The 27818-nt window shown below is 55.0% G+C and overlaps 1 protein-coding gene across 1 annotated transcript; it reads left to right on the forward strand.

The window, feature by feature from the left end:
* Positions 1 to 127: 127 nt before the first annotated feature.
* On the forward strand, positions 128 to 8076 carry LOC133265232 (hemicentin-2-like). Its single transcript, XM_061445527.1, has 4 exons — positions 128 to 190; positions 7073 to 7402; positions 7519 to 7785; positions 7937 to 8076. Exons 2-4 carry the CDS (start codon positions 7138 to 7140, stop codon positions 8074 to 8076), a joined length of 672 nt encoding a protein of 223 aa, XP_061301511.1. The 5' UTR covers positions 128 to 190; positions 7073 to 7137.
* Positions 8077 to 27818: the final 19742 nt, after the last annotated feature.

The following is a 27818-nucleotide window of genomic DNA, read 5'->3' on the forward strand; positions in this document are numbered from 1 at the left end:
GCGGGACAGGGGTGGTCATGGGGCGGGGCCTCACGCAGACACCTCCCGGGGCATCGGGACCTGCGGGGGCGGTCCTTGGCGTGCGGACACACGGCTCCGGGCAGCGGGACCCCTCCGGGGCTGGGCGGACGCGAGCCGAGCCGAGCCGAGCCGAGCCGGTGATGGGCGGCGCGTCCCTGCGGGGCAGCAGGTCTGGCCGAGGCTCGGCTGGGCGCCCCTGGGAGCGCCGATAGGTAAAGGATTGCAGGAAGCGGGCAACTGCTGCTGGGCATCATCCCAGGCCTTGCCTAGGGGGGATACAGAATCAGAGAATGATGGATTGGTTTGGGTTGGAAAGAACTCTAAAGATCATCCAGCTCCAGCCTCTGCGACGGGCAGGGACCCCTTCCACTAGAGCAGCTTGCTCCAAGCCCCTGTGTCCAACCTGGCCTTGAACACTGCCAGGGATGGGGCAGCCACAGCTTCTCTGGGCACCCTGTGCCAGCGCCTCAGCACCCTCACAGGGAACAGCTTCTGCTAAGAGCTCATCGCAGTCTCCCCTCGGGCAGGTTAAAGCCATTCCCCTTGTCCTGTCCCTACATCCCTTGTCCCAAGCCCCTCTCCAGCTTTCCTGCAGCCCCTTCAGGCACTGGAGCTGCTCTCAGGTCTCCCCTTCAGGAGCCTTCTCTTCTCCAGGCTGACCCAGCCCAGCTCTCTCAGCCTGGCTCCAGAGCAGAGCTGCTCCAGTCCTTGCAGCATCTCCGTGGCCTTCTCTGCACTCGCTCCAACAGCTCCACGTCCCTCTGGTGTTGCTCCTCCCAGAGCTGGATCAGGACTGCAGTAGGGGGACTCCCCAGAGCACAGCAGAGGGGCAGAATCCCCTTCCTCAACCTGCTGCTCATGCTCTGGGGATGCGGCCCAGCATACGGAGGGGTTCTGGGCTGAAGAACCCACCCCTGCTGGGAGCAGGGCAACTGTCCTGTCTGCCAGCTGACCCCACAACGCTCTGTCCTGCAGAGCACCCAGTCACTCCGGAACAGAAACACTGAGCTGTTTGGAAAGCAAACAGAAAGGCTGGAGAGATACCTGCTCTGCAGTCAGGTGAGTCTGTGGCTTTTAGTGCTTTTGCCTCTGCAAGGAAACGAGCTGTTGATAAAACCCACAAGACTCCGTCCCCTCCAGAACTGCTCCCTCCTCTCCTGGGATGGGGTGTGGGAAATGCGGCTGTCCCAGCCCGCAGCAGGGAGCTGCGTTCCCTCAGCCAGGCTGTGAACCAAACCCCTGCTAGGCCCCGCTTTGGTCCTTAAAACCCTCTGGGGTATTACAGTCATAACACTGGGGCAGGATTAAACTGCTCTTTCTGTGCTGGGTCTTGCAGAGTGTCTGTTATCCAGGGACCCCTGACCTGGGGAACAGGGAGAGCCGGTTGGAATATGCAGCTACATCAGTGCCTTACTTTATCAGTGCTCTTACTCAATGCAGGGGTTTTAAATTCTCTTTTCAAAGAGGAACTCATCCCACTCCACATCCTGCATGCCAGGGCCGGCACTGCCTCTTTCACGGAATCCTGGTGCCTCCCCTGGCTTTGTGCAGACCCGTTTCCCGTATGGAGCCCCAGGATGCAGGAGGAGGCAACTATTCCAGGCAAAAATTAAAAGGGAAAAGCAGCTCTAGGTCCAGATTATCTTCTTCCTGATGTCTTTGTGAGGCTGGGAGGAAGCAGCAAGTCCCCCTCAGGTCCCTAATTGCCTTGGACATGGGTAGGGGGACAGAATTGTCCTTTTCCTCAGTTGCCAGGTCAGGAGCACTAAAGCAAACCACTCCTTCCAGTCCTGCTTTTGTGCTTACACATTCCTGCCCGTCCTTGCAGGTGGTGCCCATGTCCCTGCAGCACTGCCAAGCTCCTCACCACAGTCAGAGCACAAGGCAGATGAAGAGGAGGAGGAGGATGAAGCTGTTTGGGGGTCCTTCCCCAGGAGGTGGCACTTGGAGAACTATGGGGGCTGAGAGCTGGTCCCCTACACATCCCTATATGTGAGGGCCCCATTCTCCAAGCTGCCTGTGTGCAGAGAACAGCATACCAAAGGCTCAAGCAGGTCCTGCTTCCTCTTCTGTCTGATTTGGAGCAATACAAGGGCAGGTAGTGACAGGACAAAGGGGAATGGCTTCAAACTGCCAGAGGGGAGACTGAGCTGAGCTCTTAGGCAGAAGCTCTTCCCTGTGAGGGTGCTGAGGCGCTGGCACAGGGTGCCCAGAGAAGCTGTGGCTGCCCCATCCCTGGCAGTGTTCAAGTGTCAAGTTGGACACGGGCTTGGAGCAAGCTGCTCTAGTGGAAGGGGTCCCTGCCCATGGCAGGGGTTGAAACTGGATGAGCTTTAAGGTCCTTCCCAACGCAAACCAGTCTGCGGATACTACTGTGGATGTGCTGCTGCATGGGATGGGCAGGACACGAATGGGCTGTGCTGGGGAGCAGAGGGGAGCTGCAAGAACCTGGTATGCTGGAGCTGCTATTGGTGCCTGCTGGGAGGTTCGCCCAGCAGGCGGGCTGTGAGTCAGGGCAGCACTGGAGCCAAGCTGTGAGCAGATACCTGGGAGGGAGCCAGCTGGGAGAACCAAGCCCTCCTGCTCCGGCCCAGGAGCTGCTTTCACTTCCAGTGTTTCCAGGTCTGTGCCCTGGCAGCGCCAGCTCACCCAGCCTGCGCCCGGGTTTCCTGAGCACTGTGGTGCGGAGCAAGTTTAGAGGAAGGTGTTTGCGGGCTCTGGCCGTGCTGCCAGCAAGGGGCTGGGCTGGGGGGTGTGAATTGTGTGTCTGGGAGTTTGCAGCCCGTCCCTTGGATCCGCTTCAGCTTTGCCTCAGGAAAGGAGGCTGTGATTTGACCGTGTTTATAGTCCCGTGGTTCACAGCGGTGACAGGACGGGCTGGGTTTGGGCCAGGCTGGACCCTCTGGAGCCAGGCCCTTCTCCACCTCCGGGACAGAGCTCTAGTGCCAGATCTCAGCTTCCCGGAGCTGTGCCTTTAAGGCAGCCCGCAGCCTGGCCTGGTTTACTGAGCGGCTGATGCTTCCCAACACGTGGTGGCTGCGTGATCAGCCCCCCGGGATGTGGAGTCATTGCAGCTCAAGAAGCCCTCGCTGCCTCTCCCCGCCCTCTTCCCCCCCCGCGCTGTGCTCTGTGTGGGTTCCAACTGCTTCGGGTCACTGGCAGGAAGACGTTGAGCTCAGAGTGTCCTGGTGCTTGTTCATTCAGGATAGTAACAGAATGCCAGCCTGGTTTGTACTGGAAAGGACCTTAAAGCTCATCCTGTCCCAAACTCCTGCTTCTCCTCACACAGCATGGATCAGCCACAGGACCCACCACTGCATCCCAAAGATGTGTCTGTCCCAGGGCTGCTCCCTGAGCTGGGCAGTGGGACACGATGCCGGGTTACATCGTGTCCCCAGGGTCCGGTGGGGAGGAATGGCCAGATTCTTCCGGTGAGCCCCTTCTCTGGGCTGGGATCCCTCATTTAGATGATGTCCCTGCTCATTGCAGGTGGTTGGACTAGATGAGCTCTGAAGGTACATTCCAACCCAAACTGTTCTGTGATTCTATGATTCTATATCCCAACCCTTCTGCTCTCCCACGACAACAACTGATCTCACTCCCTGTATTGGGACCATTCCCTGGTCTCCCTGCCTGTGCATACACACTGGCCAAGCTGCTCCACTTGAGACTTGATGCCTTCTTGGAGACTGTGATCTCTTCCTGTAGATGATGATGCCTTCTTGGAGATTGTTATGTCTTCTTGGAAATCATGATGGTTTTGGAGGGGATCTTGGTGTCTTCCTGGAGATCGTGATGTCTTCTTGGGGATCTTCCTCTGCCCACGCTGGGTCAGGCCACCCCTCTCCTCCCTGCATCACTCCAGGCCAGCACTTAAGCTTGAGCCAAGAGGATGAGTTGGGACATGACAGTGATGAAGAGCTCTTGGAAGAGGAAAACACGGCCATGTACAACATCGGGAGTACCCCAGGATCCTGGGCCTCTCTCAGGGCCCCTGTGCTCTGCAGCAGGTTTTTTCAGTGCTGTGTTCTGCCAAGCCTGTGCTTTAGCTGGTGCTCGTTCTGTGTGGTCAGCTTGTGCACGTCTGGCGTGTGCAGCAGCTTTGTGCATCTCCAGTGAGAGCAACATACCCAGTTCCAGGAGTACCTGGGGGGACACTGGAAGTTTCCCCCAACACCAGCACCACCCAAAGGCATCAGGCAGGGCCCGAGGGGACCCAGTCATGGCAGGTTTTGAGCTTGTTGCATTCCTGAAGTTGTCTGGGGCTAGGAATAGAAGCTGAAGTGGTGTCTGAACCTGCCTTCATCAGGAAGCTCCTCTGCATGGGGGTGCTCAAACCAGTGTGGCTTGGCTTCGGTTTTATTTATATCTGTCTTATCCATCTATTTCTTTCTTTCTATCTATCTATCTATCTATCTATCTATCTATCTATCTATCTATCATCTATCTATCTATCTATCTATCTATCTATCTATCTATCTATCTATCTATCTATCTATCTATCTCTATCATCTACCTACCTAATCTATCTATTCTCCAGGGTTGGTTTCCCGACATGAGACCATACAAAGCACCATGCAGGGTTTTGCTGTGGCAGAACAGCTTGTGCTGGTGCAGACACCCTTCAGTGCCCTCCAAAGCTGCTACAGGGATGGAAATAATGTGGGAAGGGCAAGAAAATCCCTGCTCCCCTGTGCTTTATGGGACAACTCTTGTGCAGGAACAGGAGGTTTCTCCTGCACCGCCTGCCTCCAGCTGCTCCAGCAAATTATCAACCCCCCATTCATTGCCATTGTCATCTTTCACCTGCCTTCTCCTTCTCCTCTTCCCAGTGCTGCTGAGGGCCCGTGGGGAAGGGGAATGTGGTGATGCTGCTCCTCCAGTCCCTGTTGGACCTCACACGGGGGGATCTGCACCGTGGCAAACAGAGCTGGGACAGATGGAGGGGTTGCCTTTGGGTTTTGTTGTTCTGAGGAGGTAGAGGAGAGGGGAGGGGAGGAGAGGGGGAGAAAGAGGAGAGGACAGGGAGGAGGAAGAAAAGGAAGAGGACGAGAGGACAAAAAGGTAGAGAAGAAGAAGAGAGAATGTGATAACATAGTTTGCTTCAGCAAAAGCTTGCTTTGTCTTTGTTTTTGCATTGTATCCTGCTTAAGCACAATTGCATAGGTGGATGAGAAGAATAAGTTCCTGAAACTGTGAAACAGGAACAAGGGAATTTTAAGGCCAGATGTAGGATATATGGCAGTCATGCTTGATCAAGCCAACATCTAATCTCGAAGTAACAGAACAAGTTATAAGGGCTTTAGGTACATGCGTGGGGTTAAGTAGATCAACACTTCGTATCAAATAAGACTACAGGCCCTTATCAACTAGCTCTTAAAGGACCCTCCTGGATACGCACAGAAGAAAGAATGAAGATTGCATCAGCCATCGGGAGGTGGGATTTGTCTTCCTGAAATTCCTATGAATATGTAGAAGGCTTGACTATACGAAACTTTGCCTCTGCTGGCAGGTGGGCATGCAGGATATGAAGGCACGCACCCAGTGTTGTGAAAAAGCCTTTGCTCCACTGACTTTGTCCCCGGTTAAATTTTTCTAAAGGTGATCTCCTTTCTCACAGAGAGGAAGAGGAGGAAAGGAAGAGGAGAGGAGGAGGGGGAGAGAGGGAGGAGGACAGTAAAGAGAAGAGAAAAGAACAGGAAAGAAGAGCAGGGACTGGAAGGAGAAGAGGAGAGGAGGAGAGGCCGGGAGGCAGAAGCCAGACCCGCGGCTTCCCCTCCTCTCGCTGCCGTTGGGAGGAGCCGCCGCTCCCGGGCCAGGCGGCTCCCGGTACCGCGGGGCGGGCCGGCCACGGGAGCGGCGGGGGGAGCTCCGGGACTCCGGGTGCCCCGCTCCGACCCCGCTGATGCTGCCCCTGCCCGGCCCCGTCCTCCTCCTCCTCCTCCTCCTTCTCCTGCCCCTCGGCTGCCCCTGCAGCGCGGCCGCCGGCCATGCCATCACAGGCAAGTCTCTGCCGCGGGGGCCTCCGGACCTCACGCCCGAGGAGCGAGCACCGCTGCGGGGCGTAGCGGAGAGGGGGGCAGCGGGTCCCGGCAGCTTCTCCGGCTCCCGCTGTGAGAAGCGAATGCGATTCCAGGGACAGGGCGCTCATTAACGCTGCTTGTCTCCGGACAGAAGCGCTTAAAGGAACGTCGGGAGGGCCCGGGGCCTTCCCCGGCTCCGGGCATGTGTTCTTGTCAGCGGCGCCAAGGGAAGGGGTTTATGGGCTCCTCCGGCGCCGTCACACCCGGGGTTGTGCGCGTTGGGTGGTTGGAGCAAGGAAAACGGCTCCTGAGTGGGAGCTGGGAGCCGGTGGCCCACTGGGGCCTCCTGCTTTGCCATGGCACTCCTTAAAGCAAGAAGTAACTTTAACAGAGGGGATTGTCCCCTCTGTTGTGCTCTGGGGGAGACCCCCCTGCAGACCTGCATCCAGCTCTGGGGCAGCAACAGCAGAGGGACGTGAAGCTGCTGGAGTGAGCCCAGAAGAGGCCACAGAGATGCTGCAAGGGCTGGAGCAGCTCTGCTCTGGAGCCAGGCTGAGAGAGCTGGGCTGGGTCAGCCTGGACAAGAGAAGGCTCCTGAAGGGGAGACCTTAGAGCAGCTCCAGTGCCTGAAGGGGCTGCAGGAAAGCTGGAGAGGGGCTTGGGACAAGGGATGTAGGGACAGGCCAAGGGGAATGGCTTTAACCTGCCCGAGGGGAGATTGAGATGAGCTCTTAGGCAGAAGCTGTTCCCTGTGAGGGTGCTGAGGCGCTGGCACAGGGTGCCCAGAGAAGCTGTGGCTGCCCCATCCCTGGCAGTGTTCAAGGCCAGGTTGGACACAGGGGCTTGGAGCAAGCTGCTCTAGTGGAAGGGGTCCCTGCCCGTGGCAGGGGTTGGAACTGGAGGAGCTTTAAGGTCTCTCCGAACCCAAACCATTCCATGCTTTTGTGACATCCTCAAGTCCTCAGCGCTGCAGGGAGGCAGGAGCTGCCCCTCAGGAGCTGTGCACTAACGTCTCCTTTCTTCTTCAGGCCGTACGCTTGCTCCCTGCTACTCCGCTGACCTTAGGCCAGCATCAGGGAGACTCGTCTCGGCCATGGGCTGCACCGTGCATCTGACGGTTCCACCGCTGCAGGGCGGCAGAGCTGTCATCTGGGAATACAGAACTGCCCAGCAGGAAGGAGCCATCCTCAGTTATGCTTTCGATGGAGCCAGCACCACCTCTCACCCTTACGAGAACCATGTGAGGTTCAACAGAACAGACTTCTCGCTGCAGATGGTGCTGCAGCGGGGGGATGACCGGCTGTACCGCTTCAGGTCCGAGCTGGAGGCCACGGGCTGGTTCCAGCTGCACGTTGTGGGTGAGTGATGAGATAGAAACCTCCCTCCTCTGCAGCCAGAGAGCTGGAAGGTGCTCTGGGTCTGGGACCTGGGGAACTGTGGATTTGAACATCGACAGTCACTCCATCTCTCCTAGAACCACTTTCCAAGCCAGAAATTGTGGGCAACTCATCAGTGAAGGCAGGAGACAACACCAAACTGGTTTGCAACGTCCTGGAAGGGAAGGCAGACGCTTACTGGTGGAAGAAAAACGGAGTGTTGTTGCTGGGGAGCGACCATATCCAGCTTGAGAACACTACCCTGTGCATCCTGAGAGCCTCGATGAATGACAGTGGCTACTACACTTGTGTAGTCCGCAACAGAGTCAGCCAAAATGAAACCTCCTTCCTGCTCCACGTCCAGAGTGAGTGTGGGTTTCCTCTCTGTGCCCAGGAAAAGAAACAGGGGTAATGGCTCCAAACCACCAAGTTTTGGTGGCAGATTTTTGCTTGGAGGGAGTGTGTGTGTGTTAAATTCAGTCTGGGTGCAGACACTGTGGATTCTCTTCTCTGCAGATGCAGCGAATGTGGTGCTGCCCATGATGCTGGCGTGCGTTGTTGCGGGCTCGCTAGCGGGTGAGTGCTGGGCCTGGCTCTTGCCCTGCCATTTTGGCCGCTGCAGTGGGTGCTTGCATGCGAGGAGGGATGCGGGATGAGGCTCTGTGCTGGCTGAGGTGGCATGGTCATACTGGGACCAGGAAGCCTGTCACTGCTGTCATTGCAAGCAGGGCATCCCCTATCCAAGGAGGTTGTGGTGTTCTCTGCTCCCTTCGCTTGCATCCCTGCTCTCAGGGAAGCTTGTCAGGAAAATGCCTGCTTGTACTTCCCTTTCCTTACCTGGCTCAGTCCCCTAAGGACCAACCTTCCCCCTGGGTGCTGGGTGACGTCACACAGCCCTGTACGGTGAGAGCACCGAGCCCTCCTGCGGTCGGTGTTGGTTTCCTGCCCACAGAAGGGCAGCGTGCTTCCTCTTTGCTTGTTTTGCTTTTCCTCCTTTTTTTTCGGAGCTGGAGAGCCAAGTTTTCCAGCCCATCCCCAGGCCCTGGCAAAGTGAGGGTTTTAATTCTCAGCTTGCCGACCTGGAGAGGAAAACAGAAAGAGGAATAAAAGCCCAAGACTGGGATCTGTCAGTTCAAAACAGCAGTAGGAGTTCTCCTGGGTGACTTAGGCTTGTGTTTTGCTACTGCACAAAGTTGCCAGGTTCTTCCTGGGAAAATCCTCCAGGCACTGGACAGGTGCTGGGATCTCCCTTCTGTGCTTCTGTTCCCATCATCCCTGTGATGCTCCTGCCCTACCTGCTCACCCAGAGTGGGGATGGGCAGGGCGGTTTCCTCCAGAGCCCAATGCTTGCCCTGCACTGGAGCACCTGGCTCCAGGTTTCCCAGCTGAACTTTGCCACACTTTGTCCCAGCAGCATCTCTTTGGTGTTTGATGGTGACTGGTTTTTCCGCAGGTCTCTTTGTGTGGTGCAGGTCAAGGAACCACTAGTGTCACAGCGGCTGTAGGTAAGATGCCTCCAGCCCTCTTTGGGGCTGGTCCTGCTCCTCCAGCTGTAGCTAAAAGCCTGAATTTATCGTGAGCTGGACACGTGGGATTGCTCGGGGTTCTTTGCCAGCTGCTCCTCACAGGACCAAGAGGCAGCTGAGGGCTTGCTCTCCACTCTCCAGAGGCTCTAAGGATTTGCTGTCTTCCCTGTTCAGTCCCCACTGGGATTCGCTCTGGAAATATCCTTGATTGCCCCACCCAAAGCCTCATACCACACGTTACTTCTGGCAAAGCAGGCACTGAGCACCCCTGCATGGAGGAGACTTTGAGCTGCTCCAAGCCCATCACCCCTTTGCTCCATCACCTGCTCTCCATCAGTGCTGGCTTTTTAATTCTTGTTGTGCATTTTCTGCAGCGGGATGTGCTGGGGGAAGTGATGGTCCTGTCCCAGGTCCTCCAATTGCAAAAGTAGTCATCAGCTCGTGAGTGGTTTTTGGGAGAGTGGAACCTTGCCCGGAGGGGAAGCACTGCACTTCCCAAAGAGGCCACACTCTGGTTTCCACTAAGACTTTCCAGAGTGGCAGGAAGCAAGCTGCCTCCAGGGTGCAGCAGATGCAGAGCATGAGCAGACCCACTCTGAAAAATGCTCCTTATTGGGTGGGTTGGTTGGAACTCTCCAAAGGTCTCTGAAAGTTTCTGGGAAGTGAGTCTCGAAACCTTCTTGGGTTGTGCTCGCTCTCTGTGACCACAACAAACTCGGGCTGAGAGTGAGGACAAGGGTGTGATCCCCTAAGGATGGAAAACCACACTGTGGCTAGTTGAAAATCAGAGCTCTCATTTGTCTCGTGCAGCCAGGTCATAGGTAACTTCTCCTGGAGATAAGCTGGCCAAGGTAGCTCCTGGAATTTGGAGTAGAGCACAAGCCCAGACCTTCCCAGCACTGCCAGGGCCAGCACTGCAGTGCTGGGAAGTCACCAATGGGGTCTGAGTGAATGGGTCCGCACCCAGGAGATGCCTTGGATGGAGATGTCTCTTCTCCTTGCAGGTAGAGAGCTTGAAGAGCTGTGCCCTTGCTGCCTTCTGCTGATGGTAGGTGCTGCCTGCAGGGCGCTGGACGACCGATGCTGTCCAGCCTCTTCTGGGCTCACCTCTGAATTGCTGAAGGGCTGAACCCCACGAATATTTTTGTGTAAAACCCCAAATTGAGCTGTTCCTGTGCTGTCCTGCTCCTCCCCTGGCACCGTGCACATCCCTGGCAGGGCTGGATGTGGCTGTTGTACTCCAGAGCTCCAGACCTCGCCTGGCTTCCTCCAGAAGCCATGTGGGCTGAGTGCTTGTGGGTGGGCTGATGGTTCTGGAAGGAGGCACCATCCCCACTGGACAGACACCTGGTCCCGGGAACGCTGGTGTGTGCTGCAGTGCCAGTCCTGCCTCCCCAGGGCTCAGGCCACTCACCTTGGCCTCCCGGGGTGCAGCTGTATGCTGTGCCTGGGACTTGCCAGGGTGGATCAGGAGCTGGGACCACGGGCATTCTACTCAGCTTGGTCCTTGGAAGGAGGGAGAAGGGCAGGATTTTGATGTCATGTGACTGGGGAGTCCAGGAGATGTGTGAAGGTGGCAGGGGATGGAGCAACAAAGTTGTTTCAGAAAGCAAAACTCCCCATGCGGGTGTGTTAGAACCACGGTGTGCCTGGAGGGGAGATGCCCCAGCCCAGCTCCTCTGTCTTCCAGCCTCGGGTTCTGGCCATGCCTGGGACATCCTCTCCTCTTCCAAGCAACTGCCACCTGTGTTGTACCTGTGCTGATGTGAGCTTGTCCTTCCCTCCTGCGCTTCTGTGGGTGACGGGAGGTGATGAGAGACTTGGTCTTGTTTGGTTTGGCCAGGGCAGCACTGGTCCATCCCTCTCCTGTCGCTTCCCTTCACCATGCCGCTTCTGTGAGGAGGGTCTTATTTGTTCTTACAGTGGAAATTACTGGAGAAAACTGGACGCTCCCCTAGGAGCACTGAACCTCACAAAATGCCTGGACCGATCGTGGGGCCTGGGTGCTCACACCCATCGTTCATTCCAATAGGTCAGCTCCAGGTCCAGCACCTCACTGAGCCAGCCCCCAGCCCCACTGCGGGGTGCAGGCATTTTGGGTGCCTTGGATTAGCTACTGGATGGTCACATCTCTCCCAGGACAGCTGGTGGCCTGGCGACATCTTGCTCCAAGGCACTGCCAGCAAACGGAGAGTGGCACAGGGGGATGTTTCTGTTGCTTGTGTCTGCTTCTTCTGCAGCAAAAGGCTTTCCTGACCTGAGGAGCAGTGGGTTTCCCTCTCCTTGGAGCAAACAGGAATGCAGGCACGTGATTACAGAAAATACTTCATTGAACCTTTCAGAGTTGCCTGTGAATCATTTTGGAGATGTTTCGGTGTTTTAAGGTTTGCTGCTACTAATAAAAGTGTGTTATCCCTGTTGATACTGTTGTGATCTTCAAGGGTGGGAAATGACCCCTCAGGGGTACCCAAAGGCTGCGGCAGCGCAGGGATGTGCTCCCCGCTGCTGGGCTTTGGTGGGCAGACCTCGGGAATGCTGTATTTCCGCTGATATCCAGCTCTCCTGCATCCCCATCCCATCCCTCACCAAGCAGCCCAGCTTCTCCTGCAGCAGTTGCAGCTCAGGGGCTGAGTTGGCTTTAAAACCAACCCACAGCCTTGCTCCTAAGTCAGGTGAGGGTATTTTTAACTGGTATCAGTGCCCTGAGTCACTGGGACCTGGCACACAGCCACCCTGGCACGGCCAGTAGTCCCAGGGGCAGCTGGACGGGGCAGAGGATGCCACCCGGGTGAGACAAGGCCAGAACTGCCTCTGGGCTTACCCTGTGGGGGCATTTCAGGGGAGGTCTTAGCTTCAGGTTTCACCTGGTGGCCCTTGGGTTTATGCAGGTTTACGCAGAGTGGCTGTGTCTGGAGTCAGAAAAGCCTCCTCTAGGCTGCAGGAAATACCTTTGTGCATCTAACAGCTAAACGTGGTGGGGAAAAACAGCCTTTGGGAAAGGTAGGAAGTATATGAGAGTTTCAGTGTGTCCTGAGCAAATAGGTTCCTGCTTCTGTATGTTGGAGCATGTCAGATGAGCCAGGATGCGCCTGTGGAAGAGATGTTGCAGCATCCAGGTTCTGCATGTCCTCCTGCTTGTGCCCTGCTGTCCTTCCTCATCGTGTGCCTCTTCCCCTTCCCTGGGAAGCCCTGGCAGCTTAAGGAGCCCTGCGCCAAAATAGCAGAGCTGTTAGCACCAGGCTGGGCACTTCAGTCATTTTGCTGTAGAGGGTAGACAGGACCTGACCAAACACCCGTCCTGAGCAGCACAAGTGCTTTGGCCCGCTCGAGGATGCCAAGAAAACAAACTGCTACTGGTAAAGCAAGTATTTCTTTCAAGTTACTACAAAATTACTTCCAGAAAAGCAAGTGTGTGCATATAGTTCAAGCTGCTACTGGAATTACCACTTCCCAAGCAGCAAGTATCTACGTATCTATATACCAGTATCAGAAGTATGTGTATCTGTGATTTATCAATATTAGAAGTACGTGTATCTATTATTAATTTCTTACATGAATTCCTATATATATGTATCGTTTGAAATGTAACTGGTATAGTGCTCGTCAAACCGCTCTCAGGAGTGAGGCCACTCCGTGCCGGACAAAGTCTCCCTGCATGAACGATGCATGGCTGGGAATCTGGAATCAGACAGGCAGCCCTTGATGGGGATGTAGAGTAATTTCTGCAGGGAGAGGCTCCATTTCGGGTAGAACGTGAGTAATTCTTTTATACCATAGCGACGAGAGAGGGCGTTGGACACCACTGTTTGGAGCAGATGTTTCTGTTTTGCCCATAGATCATGTTCTTTCCTGGTTTTGTCGGACCAGTTTTGCTTTCCCAGGCTGTTTCACTCTCCCTCCAGCTGAAGCAGCCAATACCTTTTGCCACTTCCTGCTTTCCCAGCCTGCTTTCCACCTCTTTTGACTAGTTTTCCCCTTTCCAGATGGTACGTCTGTGACTGCTGTTTCTTGATTCTGTGGTTATCGAGGGTACCTTGGGCTGTTCCAGGTTCTTGGTACCCAGCTGCAGTCCTCAGGGATGCTCCTGCTCCCAGGACTGCAGACATCTGCTGCGGGTTTAGCATATGTTTTCTGGCTATTTTCTGCACTAAAACCTTCAGGGCTGCTCCTGATGTTGTTCTCCTTCCTAGGTTATACCTTAGGAAGAAGTTCTTCCCTGTGAGGGTGGTGAGGTGCTGGCACAGGTCCAGCGAGTGGGGGGAGAGGCAGGAACCAGCCTGTGAGTGGGGTTGGGTAGAGGATGGAGTCATCTTCAAGATGGGGACACACAGAGACGTATCCGTGTGAAACGAGGAGAAAATGATACAACTTTGAATGATTCCATCTTTGAGATATGGGACTCTTCCTCAGATCTCCCCTCGTCCTTCCTCAACGACGTCCCGGGCAACACGGTGCTCCTGGCCAAGAGCAGCTTCAACAAATGCGTTCTGAATGTCACTAGGAGTAAGCCAGGGTAGACCTGAGTGATGTTGACCCTCCTCCAGAGCCTTCTAAACTTCTAACATGGTCTTCATTGAAGGCAGAGCATGAGACTGAAAAGTCCTTCATCAGGATAAGCACTAATAAGCAACAACTGAATCATCGGTGTGTTACCAGCACTGTTCTCAGACTGAAGCCGAAACACAGCACTGCACCGGATACTAGGAAGGAGAAAAAAGACTGTTACAGCTGAACCTAGGACAGCATCCATCCCTTATTCCATACCATTCACGTCATGCTCATTTCCCGCATTTTTCAATACACCGTTGCTTTTTGTCTCAGTATACATACACATACACACAAAGAGACAAATATCATTCCTTAGTCCATGGACCATTGCTGTAAAGCTCACTGAGTTCATTCAGTCCGTGATATCAGGCTCCATCTGTCATCACAGTCTTTCAGGGCAGGAGAGACAGTGTGTAGTGTTGGACTTTTCAGTCTCATGCTCTGTCAGCGAGGAGGTGTAAGCAGCGAGGAGAAGCAGACAGGCCAACCCAATATGGATGATAAGCAAACTTCTACCTTATTTGTGACGCAGTTCACATATATATAGGAGAAGTATTCAGCCACTCCTCCTTGGCACAACAGTATTGGTTAGCCCCACACAGCTTCCTCCACATTCTCCTCCCATGTCCGGTTTCCAATTACCTGTGGGGGCCACCCCCTGCCTTGCTCGCACAGTCCTCCAGGGCTCTATGGTCTTGCTCTTAGAGTCATTCTGCAACAAGGAGGGGCACAAGAAGCTGGGAGGAAGCAGCTGGCACACGCGCTTTGGGATCTGGGGTTGCCTTCAGCACCTTGGGATACCTGGTGTCAGCCACAGGCGTGGAGCTCCCCTGGTGCTGAGAGTCCCGTACCAGGAGAGAAGCTGCTGCTTCTCCTTCATCGTCTGCTCCAGGAGCAAGATAGGGTTTTCCAGCATCTTCCATGGGGATGTCGGGCAATGAAGCTGCCACTTCTTCCTTGTGTGCTTCTGAGGAGACAATGGCTCTCCCGTCCTGTTCTTGATCGTCTCCTGACATGGGAGACACGGTATCTTTTCCATCCTCACTTCCTGATGGGACAAGGAGGGGTTTGCTGGGCTGTCCCTGAGGGCCTTCAGCCACAGGAGACTCAGTGTGCTCAGAATGTGCATGGGACGATGCTGCCATCGCCACATCCACACTTTGGGCCACGTCCTGGTGTTCCACTTGCTTCCTGGTTGGAGACTAGGAAGGAGAAAAAAGACTATTACAGCTGAACCTAGGACAACATTCATCCCTTTTTCCATACCATTCACATCATGCTCAGTTCCCACATTTTTTCAATACACCGTTGCTTTTTGCCTCAATGTACATACACATACACACGCACAAAGAGACGGATATAGAAACACAGAATCACAGAATCATAGAATAGTTAGGGTTGGAAAGGACCTTAAGATCATCAAGTTCGAACCCCCCTGCCATGGGCAAGGACACCTCACACTAAACCGTATCACCCAAGGCTTCGTCCAACCTGGTCTTGAACACTGCCAGGGATGGAGCATTCACAACCTCCCTGGGCAACCTCTTCCAGTGCCTCACCACCCTAACAGGGAAGAATTTCCTCCTTATATCCAATCTGAACTTCCACTGTTTGAGTTTTAACCCGTTAAACATTCCTTAGTCCATGGACCGTCCCTATAAAGCTCACTGAGTTCATTCAGTCCATGAAGTCAGGCTCCATCTGTCATCACAGTCTTTCAGGGCAGGAGAGACGGTGTGTAGTGTTGGACTTTTCAGTCTCATGCTCTGTCAGCGAGGAGGGGCACAAGAAGCCAGGAGGAAGCAGAGACAGGCCACCTTACCCAAACTAGCCAAAGGGGTATTCCTTCCTAAAGCACGTCATGCCCAGCATGGAAACTGTGGGGAGTCACCCCAAAGGGTCAGGCTGCAGCTAGGGCAGGGGGTGCTGAGCAACTCTGTTGTGCATCACTGCTGGCTATTGTTCTTTTCCTTTGCCCTCTTAGTTTTATATTCTCTCTCCTCCTGTCATCAGAATTATGACTATTATTAGTACTGGTAGAACTAGTTGTATATTGTATGTTAGCTATGGGACTGTTCCTATCTCAGTCCATGGGGTAGCAGTAGTGGTTCTATATTATACTTTAGTTATGGGACTGTTCTTATGTCAATGCGTGCAGGATTCTTTCAGTTCTCCTCCCCCCACATCTTGCCTGGAGGGAGGCTGGGGAAGGCGGGCTGAGCGAGCGGCTGTGTGGTGCCGAGTTACCAGCTGGGCTTAAACCACAACGCAGCTAAGGCCAGTGAGTTACCATGGTGTCCGTGACTCATGTGCTCTGTCTGACACACTGCATCTTCATCTCCTTCCACCTGGGACAGGAATCTGGAAATAAAGGAAAGGCCAAGTAACTCCTGGGTTTCCAACAAGGCCCTGGAAATTTTGGATGCACCCTGCAATTCACGGGATGGGTGAAGACAAGCTGGCTGCAGAGAGCGATGGAAATGGGAGCCTTCCACTGGGGAGGGCCCATCCATCTCCAAAGCCAGTCTGGCAGGGAAGCAAGACAGCAACACGGAGAGTGGATGTTTGCCTGGACAAGCCTTACCTGCAGCCCATCAGCGCTGCTCTGCCTCCCTTTGGCTGTATGGTCTTGGTCCAATATTACCTATATTTCAGACTGGGAGATGCTCTGCGTGCTCTGGAAAAGCCTGGGAGTTTCCTTTCAATCCTCCCTTCGAGGGCATCCTCTCCTCAACAAGATACTGATTCATGAATCATTGAATCTCAGCCTGGTTTGGGATGGGAGGAACCTTAAAGCTCCTCCAGTTCCCAGGCCCTGCCACGAGCAGTGACTTCTTCCACTAGAGCAGCTTGCTCGAAGCCCCTGTGTATACCTGGCCTTGAACACTGGCTGGGGCAGCCACAGCTTCTCTGGGCACCCTGTGCCAACGCCTCAGCACCCTCACAGGGAAGAATTTGTGCCTAATGTCTATTCTGAATCTGTTAAGGACCTCTTAAGGTCCTTTCCAACTCTAACTATTCTAGGATTCTATGAATCTATAAAGTCATTCATTTATGTCAGCGTGTTACCGAACCAATCAAGTTGCCATAGGTATTTATCTACTGCGCATGCAAAAATGGCCTGGAATTATGCAAAATGGTTCTTGGAAAACTACTGAATATGCATGATGTTTACCAGAAATATAATGAAGACGTATGTTAGGCAACAATATAATCATGCTCTATTTGATGCTTGGACTGGACACATTAGGAGGAGATCTCCCCTATGTCTCCCAGCACTGCAATAAAGAATACCTGCTTGTCACCTTAAACTTTGTTGGTGAGTTCTTAATGAGTTATACAAATTAAAATACTCCATCCCTTCCTGTGGAAGAGACCAGGGCTGGAAGGGACCTTAAAGTTCCTCCAGTTCCAAGTCCCTGGCATGGGCAGGGACATCTTCCGCTAGAGCAGCTTGCTCCAAGCCCCTGTGTCCAACCTGGCCTTGAACACTGCCAGGGATGGGGCAGCCACAGCTTCTCTGGGCACCCTGTGCCTCAGCACCCTCAAAGGGAAGAACTTGTGCCTAATGTCTTAATGTGAATCTCCCTCAATAGCCCCTGTGCGTGGATTCAGCTGAGGTAACACCCGAGGTCCCTGCACAAACACCAACTTTAATGGAACAAATGTTCTGTAAATGTTCACCCTCTCACAGTCAGAGCCCAGCTGAGCTCTGCGGCTTCAATGGAAGTCGAGGTGGGCCTCGTGTTACTTAGCAACTTTCAGAAAAGACAGAGAGAGAAAGGGGGGTGGTGGGGAGGCAGAGAAACAGAGAGCTCAGCAGTCTGCCAGTGGGGGTGTTTGGTGTGGAGAGAGTGCCCCAGGGGCTCACACATGCCCCAGTTCATTGGCGCCGGTTCCTGCCCGTGTGGAAGCTTCTCTCGCCCAGTTCCAGGAGTGACTGACACAGCAGTCAGTCAAGAGAAGCTGCTCCAGGCCCTCCCCATGACTTCCCTTTCCGACTTGTGGGACCTTCTCTCGATGCATTCTGTCTCTGCCCTCACAGCCACAGACCCCGAGCGAGGAAATAGCTGGGCACATGAGGTTGATACATGGGTAGACTCCACAACTTGTTAAAGTTGTAAAGTAGGTATGCTTTTATTCAGCGCTGAGGTGCAGGAGGATTGCTCTTCCAAAAGCAGTTTGTTTATATTACATATAATGATTACATAAACATGAGATTGCTTCGCACCTATTACATATGCAAAACCTATTCCTGTCTAGTATTAGAAGTAATTTTCTGGCATTTGTCCCATTGATACGCTTGCGTAGTGCCTCCTGGTGGTGGTCGTTAGGGGGTTGTGAGAATGAAGGCCTGTAGTTCCTCTTCACCGCGAGTAACCTTTTGTTTTCACACAGACTCAATACGGTTTCGGCTCCTATCCAAACCTCAGGTTCAGCACAAGCCAGTTTTATGTATCTTAAAGCAGAAACTTGTCAAGTTTGCAAAGTGTCCACAGCGAGCGCAGGCTGCAGCACAATGTTCTCAGCGCAGCTCCCTCAGGCCTGGAGCTGGCAGTGGGGCTCTACTCCTCCACTTGCGGGCTGATTCAGGATCTGCGGAAAGCCCTGCGCAGAGAATTCAGCACCCTTCTGAAGCGGGATGGTTGTTGCTTTTGGACGTGTCTATCACTGGTCTCATGCAATCCTTTGTTTGGGGTGGGTGTTTCCCAAGTATAGCTGGTGGACTGGGGATGGATGGGTAGCAGGTAATGTCGCGTTAGAGGCTGCCAGTTTTGCATTACCATGCGGGTTTGCCGCTGTTGGCTTTCAGTCCTCTCCGAGGCAATGGAGGCCCTGGAACTGCCAAACCTGTGCAAACTGTGCCACCAGCGTAGCCTTGTAGTTGGCTCCTCCTCGGTGTCCGGAGGTGGTACAGGCACTGCCTGTTCATCCCAGTAGAGTGGTGGGGAGGCAAAGGTTCTGCTGGCCTCTCCTTGATGCTCTTCAGGTGCTTTCCTCTCTTTGCGCCTGGTTACAACCTGCAGAGCTCTTTTGACAGCTGAGACCCTTTGTCTCTCGGCCTGTGGTGGCAGCTGGCTCCAGCTCAGTACTGGTCCCTCTGTCCAGGCCTGTCCTGGTCCCCGTCTATCTGTGCCCAGGTGCCTGGCCTGTGTTGCTGTCTCTGCCTGGGCCTGGGCTGGTGTTGGCACAGGAGACTTGGTGTGCTCAACTTCTGCAGGTCTCTTTGCTTCCATTGACACATCCACTGCTTCAGCCATGTCCTGCTCTTCCAGACGTTGTTGGATAGTTTCCTCCATCGAAGCAAAAATCCTGTGAATGACTTCCTTTAGGAAGTGGCTGGCTTCTTCCTCTGAAACCAAAACAGAGGGTAAGGGGCTGAACAGAGTAAGTATTAGACTCCAGGCATTCTCATCTTCCTCCTGATGCTTCGCTTCCTCAGCAGGTGGGCAGACAACTACTTTTACAGGCTCTTCTTGATGATCTCTAGACACAGTGGACACCTTGTCTTCTCTAGCCTCACGTGCTGCTGGGACAAGAGTGGCTGTGCTGGGCTCTGCCTGAAGCTCTGCAGCTGCAAGAGGCTCCGTGTGTTCAAATGCTGCAGGCCTCGTTGCTGCCACTGGTACACCCACAGGTTTTTTGTCAATGTCCTGCTGTTCCAGAGGCTGCTCGTCCGTTTTGTGGATGCCAGAGAAACTCTTGCGCAGGACGCCTCTCACGAAGCTCCTGGCTGTTTCTGAATGTATCAGCTCAGAGGCAGTAGGGCTGACCAGGGCAAATGGCTTTCTCTGTGCCTCTGCTTCTACTTCCTGCTCATCAAAGCCATGGGAAGGTGGTGCCGGTGCCTCCTCAACTGTTACTGGCGTCACTGGTGCCATTGACACATCCACATGGCTTTGGACCACATCCTCCTGTTCCTGAGGCTGCTCATCTGTTTCCTGGATGGCAGCCACAGCCTTGCGCACAACGCCCCTCACAATGTCCCTGGCTGTTTCCTGCAGAAACAACTCGTAGGCAGAGGGGCTGAGCAGGGCAAATGGCTTTCTCCGTGCCTCTGCTTCTACTTCCAGCTCATCAAAGCCATGGGAAGGTGGTGCCGGTGCCTCCTCAACTGTTACTGGCGTCACTGGTGCCACTGACACATCCACATGGCTTTGGACCACATCCTCCTGCTCCTGAGGCTGCTCATCTGTTTCCTGGGTGGCAGCCACAGCCTTGTGCACAACGTCCCTCACAAAGTCCCTGGCTGTTTCCTGCCGAAACAACTCGTAGGCAGAGGGGATGAGCAGGGCAAATGGCTTTCTCCGTGCCTCTGCTTCTACCTCCTGCTCATCAAAGCCATGGGAAGGTGGTGCCGGTGCCTCCTCAACTGTTACTGGCGTCACTGGTGCCATTGACACATCCACATGGCTTTGGACCACATCCTCCTGCTCCTGAGGCTGCTCATCTGTTTCCTGGGTGGCAGCCACAGCCTTGTGCACAACGTCCCTCACAAAGTCCCTGGCTGTTTCCTGCCGAAACAACTCGTAGGCAGAGGGGATGAGCAGGGCAAATGGCTTTCTCCGTGCCTCTGCTTCTACCTCCTGCTCATCAAAGCCGTGGGAAGGTGGTGCCGATGCCTCCTCCTGCTCTTGTGCCACGGAAGCGAGAGGTGCGCGGCGCTGTTCTTCCTCAGCAGCTCCAGCCAGGGGAGGAGCTGCCAGCTCGGTTTCCGTGGGACCGGCCAGGACAGGAGACACGCTCTGCATGTCTCCAGCTGCCTCTGATGTCCCATCTGTGCCCACAGTGCAGCGGATGTTGGATTCCACCTGGATGTCCGCTGCGGGGTCCTGGAAGAGCTCTGGCACCAAAGGGCTGACACAGATGTTGTCCATGGTGACGGCTTCCCCCTGGGATAGCTCTTTGTCACTAGCACATTCCAACTCCTCCTTCGCCTCCTCATCCTTCTCCTCAGGGAAGGCCGCTGGCTCCTCCTGTAAACACACAGCAGAACATCAGGAGCTGACAGCTCTCCCCAGGCCTGTCTCTCTCAGGGCTGCAGGTAGCTGTGTGGGTGCTGTGCCGTGGGCTGCCTTCTCCCCTGCTGCCCTGTGACCAGTGCCAGGGCTGGGTGATGCAGTGGCCCATCACCTGGGGTCTGGGGCTGCTGCTGGTGGCTGTTCACTGAGGAGGTCCCTCACGGGCTGCTCTCCTTCAGTGCCTTTGCTCCAGTGGAGGGGTGCGGAAAGGGAGAGCAAGAGCACAGGCAGGGGAGGGAGGGAATGTGAGAGGGATGGCACAGGGAGCACCAGCAATGTCCCTGGCACATGCGCTTTGGGATCTGGGGTTGCCTTCAGCACCTTGGGATACCTGGTGTCAGCCACAGGCGTGGAGCTCCCCTGGTGCTGAGAGTCCCGTACCAGGAGAGAAGCTGCTGCTTCTCCTTCATCGTCTGCTCCAGGAGCAAGATAGGGTTTTCCAGCATCTTCCATGGGGATGTCGGGCAATGAAGCTGCCACTTCTTCCTTGTGTGCTTCTGAGGAGACAATGGCTCTCCCGTCCTGTTCTTGATCGTCTCCTGACATGGGCGACACGGTATCTTTTCCATCCTCACTTCCTGATGGGACAAGGAGGGGTTTGCTGGGCTGTCCCTGAGGGCCTTCAGCCACAGGAGACTCAGTGTGCTCAGAATGTGCATGGGACGATGCTGCCATCGCCACATCCACACTTTGGGCCACGTCCTGGTGTTCCACTTGCTGCTGGTTGGTTCTCTTGATGACAGCCACAGACTGGACACGTGGCTTCCTCTCTTTGCTCATGGCTTTGGCCTGCAGAGCTGTGTCCATTGCTTTGGTGGTCTGCGGGGCAGGTGCCCGTCTCCGTCCCTGTGCTGCTGCCTTCTGCTTGCCAGAGCGATGGGGACCTCGTGCCGGTGCAATAGGAAGGAGAGGTGCCCGGTGCTTCCCAAGAGTTCCGGGCAGGTAGGTCCAATTTGGCTGCTCTGAAGTCTTGACGTGAGGCAGCGGGGACAGACGCTTAGGAAGCACCTTCTGCTGCAGCCCCAGCAACTTGCTCTTGAGGCTGCCCATCCTCCCTGCTGCTGACAGGGGCTCTGCCGCTCGCCCAGCGCTCCTCAGTGTGTGCTGAGTGGCTGGGGCCTTGCTGCTGTTGGCTGCACGGACGGTGCCTCTTCTTGTTTGTGTCCCTGCAGCCCTGCTGTGTGCTGGCTCCTGCCGTGCCACTGGCTGCTGGCGGGGTCCCTGGCTCCCAGCGCTGTACCTGTGCAGCACTGTGCTCGTGCTGCCTGAGCTCTTACTTGTGGGAGCAGAGGCTTTGGGCCTGCGTAGAGCAGGCTGACAGGTCGCTGGCCGTGCATCTCTGCTGCCGTAACTGGGGATACGGGGCAGCTGGGCAGCAGTTTTGAGAAGCTGCCGTTGGTTGCTGCTTGCACTGCCGACGGAAGAGATGCTCACACGGTCAGAAGCTGCAGAGGCTGCTGGTGTTATAGGGGGCAGCTTGAAGCCGCTGCTGACTGCTCTCTGTGGGCGAGGTGGCTGCCTGGGTGCCATTGTCACCAATGGTGACAGATGGAGTGTCTGCTCCTGTCTTGACCTGCTGCTGCTGGGCAGCACCACCCGGTGCCCCAGGCTGCCCATCTGCAAAAGAAGCCAAGCAGAGAGGCTGTGTGACGGTGTCCCTTGTGCCCATGTCCCAGCTGGCTGAGCTCAGGCGGCTGGGCTCCTCTGCCAGCCCCAGGGCAGGGCTTAGAGCCGGCTCGGGAGAGGCCTGGCCACCCGCAGCCCACGGCCACTGCCCAGAGCACCCCCGGCATGCCCGGGCAGCCTGCGGGGCACGGCATGGGGGGCTCAGCTTGCTCCCTCCTGCACCTCCCGCCTGACCGTCAGCATCTCCCGGGGTCAGGAATACGTTTGGCCCCATCTCCCTGGGGCTCCCTACCTGTGCCTGCTGAGTGGTGACAGGCCGAAACCTCTCTGGGTAGGGCACCCGTGGCAGTGTGATCCCATGGTGGGACGACGCCTGGCTCTGGCTGCCCTGCGGCGCTTCTTCGGGCTGCCTGCGGGTCACCTGCGGGCAGGAGGAGGAGGAAAAGGTGTGTGAGGGAGGCGGCTGCCTTGGCACAGCGGCCTGTGCAGTGCGGGCAAGCCTGGCGCTGTCACCGAGGCACTTCCGAGCGGCCCCGTCCCACCACCGGCCTCTCCCTCCTCCCGAGCCCTCACCTGGCGCCTTCTCTGCTCGCTTGGCCTGCCCTCAGTGGGCTGGGAACGGGCGTTCGCCTCTTTACCCACGGGCATCTTCCACGTCCTGGGACGCTGAACTGCCGGGGGCTTCCAGGGGACTGCTGCCTCCTGAGAGAGGCTGCTCCTCCTGACTGAGGTACTCCAGGGCTCTCGCTCCTCATGTACCCCACGGTCAACACCGTGTCACAAAGCCCTGGCGGTCGCCATGGAGATGCCCACGCCCGTGACTGGTTCCGTGGAGTCCCAACCGGTGACGAGCATCTCCACAGTGACCTGCGAGGCTTTGCGATGGTGGCGCCATTGTGTCAATGAACACTGGGCACACCAGGGCTGCTGCACGCCGTCATAGAGTCAACCAGGTTGGAAAAGACCTCTCCGATCATCAAATCCAAACGCTCCCCAGCACTGCCAAGGTCACCCCTGACCCATGGCACTGACGGCCTGGTCTACACAGCATGTGAATACTTCCAGGAACGGCGACTCCAGCACTGCCCTGGACAGCTTGTTCCAGTGCCTGACTACACCTGAAGAAATGCTTCCTAATCTCCAGCCTATACCTCCCCTTGCTCAGCTTGAGGCCATTTCATGAGACCGAGAAGTCCTTCATCAGGATAAGCACTACTAAGCAACAACTGAACCATCAGTGTGTTATCAGCACTGTTCTCAGACTAAAGCCGAAACACAGCACTGCACCAGATACCAGGAAGGAGAAAAAAGACTATTACAGCTGAACCTAGGACAACATTCATCCCTGTTTCCATACCATTCACATCATGCTCAGTTCCCACATTTTTCAATATACCATTGCTTTTTGCCTCAATGTACATACACATACACACACACAAAGAGACGGATATAGAAACATAGAATCACAGAATCATAGAATAGTTAGGGTTGGAAAGGACCTTAAGATCATCAAGTTCGAACCCCCCCTGCCATGGGCAAGGACACCTCACACTAAACCGTATCACCCAAGGCTTCGTCCAACCTGGTCTTGAACACTGCCAGGGATGGAGCATTCACAACCTCCCTGGGCAACCTCTTCCAGTGCCTCACCACCCTAACAGGGAAGAATTTCCTCCTTATATCCAATCTGAACTTCCCCTGTTTGAGTTTTAACCCGTTAAACATTCCTTAGTCCATGGACCGTCCCTATAAAGCTGAGTTCATTCAGTCCATGAAGTCAGGCTCCATCTGTCATCACAGTCTTTCAGGGCAGGAGAGACGGTGTGTAGTGTTGGACTTTTCAGTCTCATGCTCTGTCAGCGAGGAGGGGCACAAGAAGCCAGGAGGAAGCAGAGACAGGCCACCTTACCCAAACTAGCCAAAGGGGTATTCCTTCCTAAAGCACGTCATGCCCAGCATGGAAACTGTGGGGAGTCACCCCAAAGGGTCAGGCTGCAGCTAGGGCAGGGGGTGCTGAGCAACTCTGTTGTGCATCACTGCTGGCTATTGTTCTTTTCCTTTGCCCTCTTAGTTTTATATTCTCTCTCCTCCTGTCATCAGAATTATGACTATTATTAGTACTGGTAGAACTAGTTGTATATTGTATGTTAGCTATGGGACTGTTCCTATCTCAGTCCATGGGGTAGCAGTAGTGGTTCTATATTATACTTTAGTTATGGGACTGTTCTTATGTCAATGCGTGCAGGATTCTTTCAATTCTCCTCCCCCCACATCTTGCCTGGAGGGAGGCTGGGGAAGGCGGGCTGAGAGAGCGGCTGTGTGGTGTGGAGTTACCAGCTGGGCTTAAACCACAAAGCAGCTAAGACCAGTGAGTTACCATGGTGTCCGTGACTCATGTGCTCTGGCTGACACACTGCATCTTCATCTCCTTCCACCTGGGACAGGAATCTGGAAATAAAGGAAAGGCCAAGTAACTCCTGGGTTTCCAACAAGGCCCTGGAAATTTTGGATGCACCCTGCAATTCACGGGATGGGTGAAGACAAGCTGGCTGCAGAGAGCGATGGAAATGGGAGCCTTCCACTGGGGAGGGCCCATCCATCTCCAAAGCCAGTCTGGCAGGGAAGCAAGACAGCAACACGGAGAGTGGATGTCTGCCTGGACAAGCCTTACCTGCAGCCCATCAGCGCTGCTCTGCCTCCCTTTGGCTGTATGGTCTTGGTCCAATATTACCTATATTTCAGACTGGGAGATGCTCTGCGTGCTCTGGAAAAGCCTGGGAGTTTCCTTTCAGTCCTCCCTTCGAGGGCATCCTCTCCTCAACAAGATACTGATTCATGAATGATTTGAATCTCAGCCTGGTTTGGGATGGGAGGAACCTTAAAGCTCCTCCAGTTCCAACCCCTGCCACCAGCAGTGACTTCTTCCACTAGAGCAGCTTGCTTGAAGCCCCTGTGTCCAACCTGGCCTTGAACAGTGGCTGGGGCAGCCACAGATTCTCTGAGCACCCTGTGCCAGCGCCTCAGCACCCTCACAGGGAAGAACTTGTACCTAATGTCTTAATGTGAATCTCCCTCAAAAGCCCCTGTGCGTGGATTCAGCTGAGGTAACACCCGAGGTCCCTGCACAAACACCAACTTTAATGGAACAAATATCCTGTAAATGTTCACCCTCTCACAGAGCCCAGCTGAGCCCTGCGGCTCTAATGGAAGTCGAGGTGGGCCTCGTGTTACTTAGCAACTTTCAGAAAAGACAGAGAGAGAGAAAGGGGGGTGGTGGGGAGGCAGAGAAACAGAGAGATCAGCAGTCTGCCAGTGGGGGTGTTTGGTGTGGAGAGAGTGCCCCAGGGGCTCACACATGCCCCAGTTCATTGGCGCCGGTTCCTGCACTTGTGGAAGCTTCTCTTGCCCAGTTCCAGGAGTGACTGACACTGCAGTCAGTCAAGAGAAGCTGCTCCAGGCCCTCCCCATGACTTCCCTTTCCGACCTGTGGGACCTTCTCTCGATGCATTCTGTCTCTGCCCTCACAGCCACAGACCCCGAGCGAGGAAACAGCCGGGCACATGATGTCAGGGAGGGAAGCGAAGGCCTTGCGCGAGCCCATGCTACAGCTTCCCACACACAGTCTTGATCTTGCTGGAAACCAGCTCTAAAGTTGTTCTCCGCTTGCTCCAGTTGCACTATGGAGCTTCGCGTGTCAGCCGCACACAGGACGTCCAGGAGCGCACGGTGATTTCCCAACCCCAAACACAAACCAAGAGCTGTGTGCGCACTCCTGCACAAGTTCATCTGCAGCCTCAGGCCCACCTCCCTGTCCTTCCTCTGCTGCAGCCCTGTGGACATGAGGCCATGGCTTGCGGCAGCTGCAAGAACCCCTGCGCTTGGTTGTTTGGAAGCTCTAGGATGGGGAAGTGGGGGATTGAGCGGGATCACCCATCTGCTGCCCATTTGCAGTTCTGCTTCTGGAAACACTGCCAGCTTCTCACTGCATTGCTCCAGTGCTTGCGTGTGCAGGAGGAGCAGGAGAATCACAATCTGTCGTCCCTTATCTCTGGCCTTAGCAAGTCTAAGCCTTGCACCTTATTCCTCCCGTCCCTTCTACACCCCTCTCATTGCCGGCACCGGGCTGCAGCATGCACCAGGCTTCAAATGCCAGCTGACGTGGGAGCCACTCCATCACACACTGTTTCATCCCATTGGGATGGGCTTTTCCTACCTGGCCAACATGTGCTGCCAAGAGGCAGGAGGACTGCAAGCTCAGCAGCTGGGAAGTGCTGCAAGGAAAGAGATTGCTCCGCAGGCTTCTCTGTTACTGACACAGGGGAAAAGCTGGAGCAGGCAGAGGCAAGAACTGAGGGGAAAGGGATCTGGTTTATTGGCCCGAGAAAGTGTCCACAGCGAGCGCAGGCTGCAGCACAATGTTCTCAGCGCAGCTCCCTCGGGCCTGGAGCTGGCAGTGGGGCACTATCCCTCCACTTGTGGGCTGATTCAGGGTCTGCAGAAAGCCCTGCGCAGAGCCTTCAGCGCCCTTCTGAAGCGGGATAGTTGTTGCTTTCAGACATGTTTATCCCTGGTCTCATGCAATCCTTCCTTTGCTTTGGCGGTTCCCCAAGCATAGCTGGTGGAATGGCGATGAACAGGTAGCAGGTTTTGTCGTGTTTGCAGCTGACACTTTTGCATTTTCATGGGGGTTTTCCACTGTTGGCTTGCAGTCCTATCCCAGGCAGGGGAGGCCCTGGCACAAACGGTGCCACCAGCGTGGCCTGGGTGCCACTGGAATAAACAATGCAGTTGGCTCCTCCTCGGTGTCCTGAGCTCCTGCAGGCACTGCCTGTTCATCCCTGTAGAATGGCAGGGAGGCAAAGGTTCTGCTGGCCTCTCCTTGATGCTCTTCAGGTGCTTTCCTCTCTTTGCACCTGACTCCAACCTGCAGAGCTCTGTCGACAACTAAGACACTTTGTGGGGCCTGTCCCTGGGCCTGTGGTGGTACTGATCCTTGTGTCCAGGCTCTTCTGGCTTCTTTTTGGTCTGCAGACATGGGAGACACCTTGTCTGCTCCAGCCTCATCTGCTGCTGGGACAAGAGGGGCTGTGCTGGGCCCTGCCTGAGGCTCTACAGCCATAGGAGTCTCGATGTCCTCAACTGTTACTGGCATCAGTGGTGCCATTGACACATCCACATGGCTTTGGGCCACATCCTCCTGTTCCTGAGGCTGCTCATCTGTTTCCTGGATGGCAGCCACAGCCTTGCGCACAACGCCTGTCACAAAGTCCCTGGCTGTTTCCTGCCGAAACAACTTGTAGGCAGTGGGGCTGAGCAGGGCAAATGGCTTTCTCCGTGCCTCTGCTTCTAACTCCTGCTCATCAAGGCCGTGGGAAGGTGGTGCTGATGCCTCCTCCTGCTCTTGTTCCACAGGGTCCTGAGTCAAAGGTGAAGCTGCTGCTTCTCCTTCATCATCTGCTCCTGGCTCAAGGTGGGGTATCCTGGACTCTGCCCCAGGGATCACTGTCACTGAAGCCAGAACTTCCCCCTCATGTTGGGCCGGGGAGACAATGGCTGTGCTGGCCTCTTGTTCATGATCTCCAGACACAGGAGATACCATGTCTTCTCCAGGCTCATCTGCTGCTGAGATGAGAGGAGCTGTTTTTGGCTCTCCCTGAGGCTCTGCAGCCACGGGAA

Source organism: Pezoporus flaviventris, unplaced genomic scaffold, assembly GCF_033815535.1.
Source record: "Pezoporus flaviventris isolate CSIRO_AGI_PZ_B2104156 unplaced genomic scaffold, CSIRO_AGI_Pfla_v1 ptg000005l, whole genome shotgun sequence".
Lineage (NCBI taxonomy): Eukaryota > Metazoa > Chordata > Aves > Psittaciformes > Psittacidae > Pezoporus > Pezoporus flaviventris.

What these genes read in the sequence shown, in the direction of transcription:
- LOC133265232 (XM_061445527.1), top strand. Translation starts at nt 7,138, where the DNA reads ATGGGCTGCACCGTGCATCTGACGGTTCCACCGCTGCAGGGCGGCAGA. An exon ending in GTTCCAGCTGCACGTTGTGG is followed by an intron (nt 7,403 to 7,518) that starts GTGAGTGATGAG and finishes CATCTCTCCTAG; the next exon opens with AACCACTTTCCAAGCCAGAA. An exon ending in CTTCCTGCTCCACGTCCAGA is followed by an intron (nt 7,786 to 7,936) that starts GTGAGTGTGGGT and finishes TCTTCTCTGCAG; the next exon opens with ATGCAGCGAATGTGGTGCTG.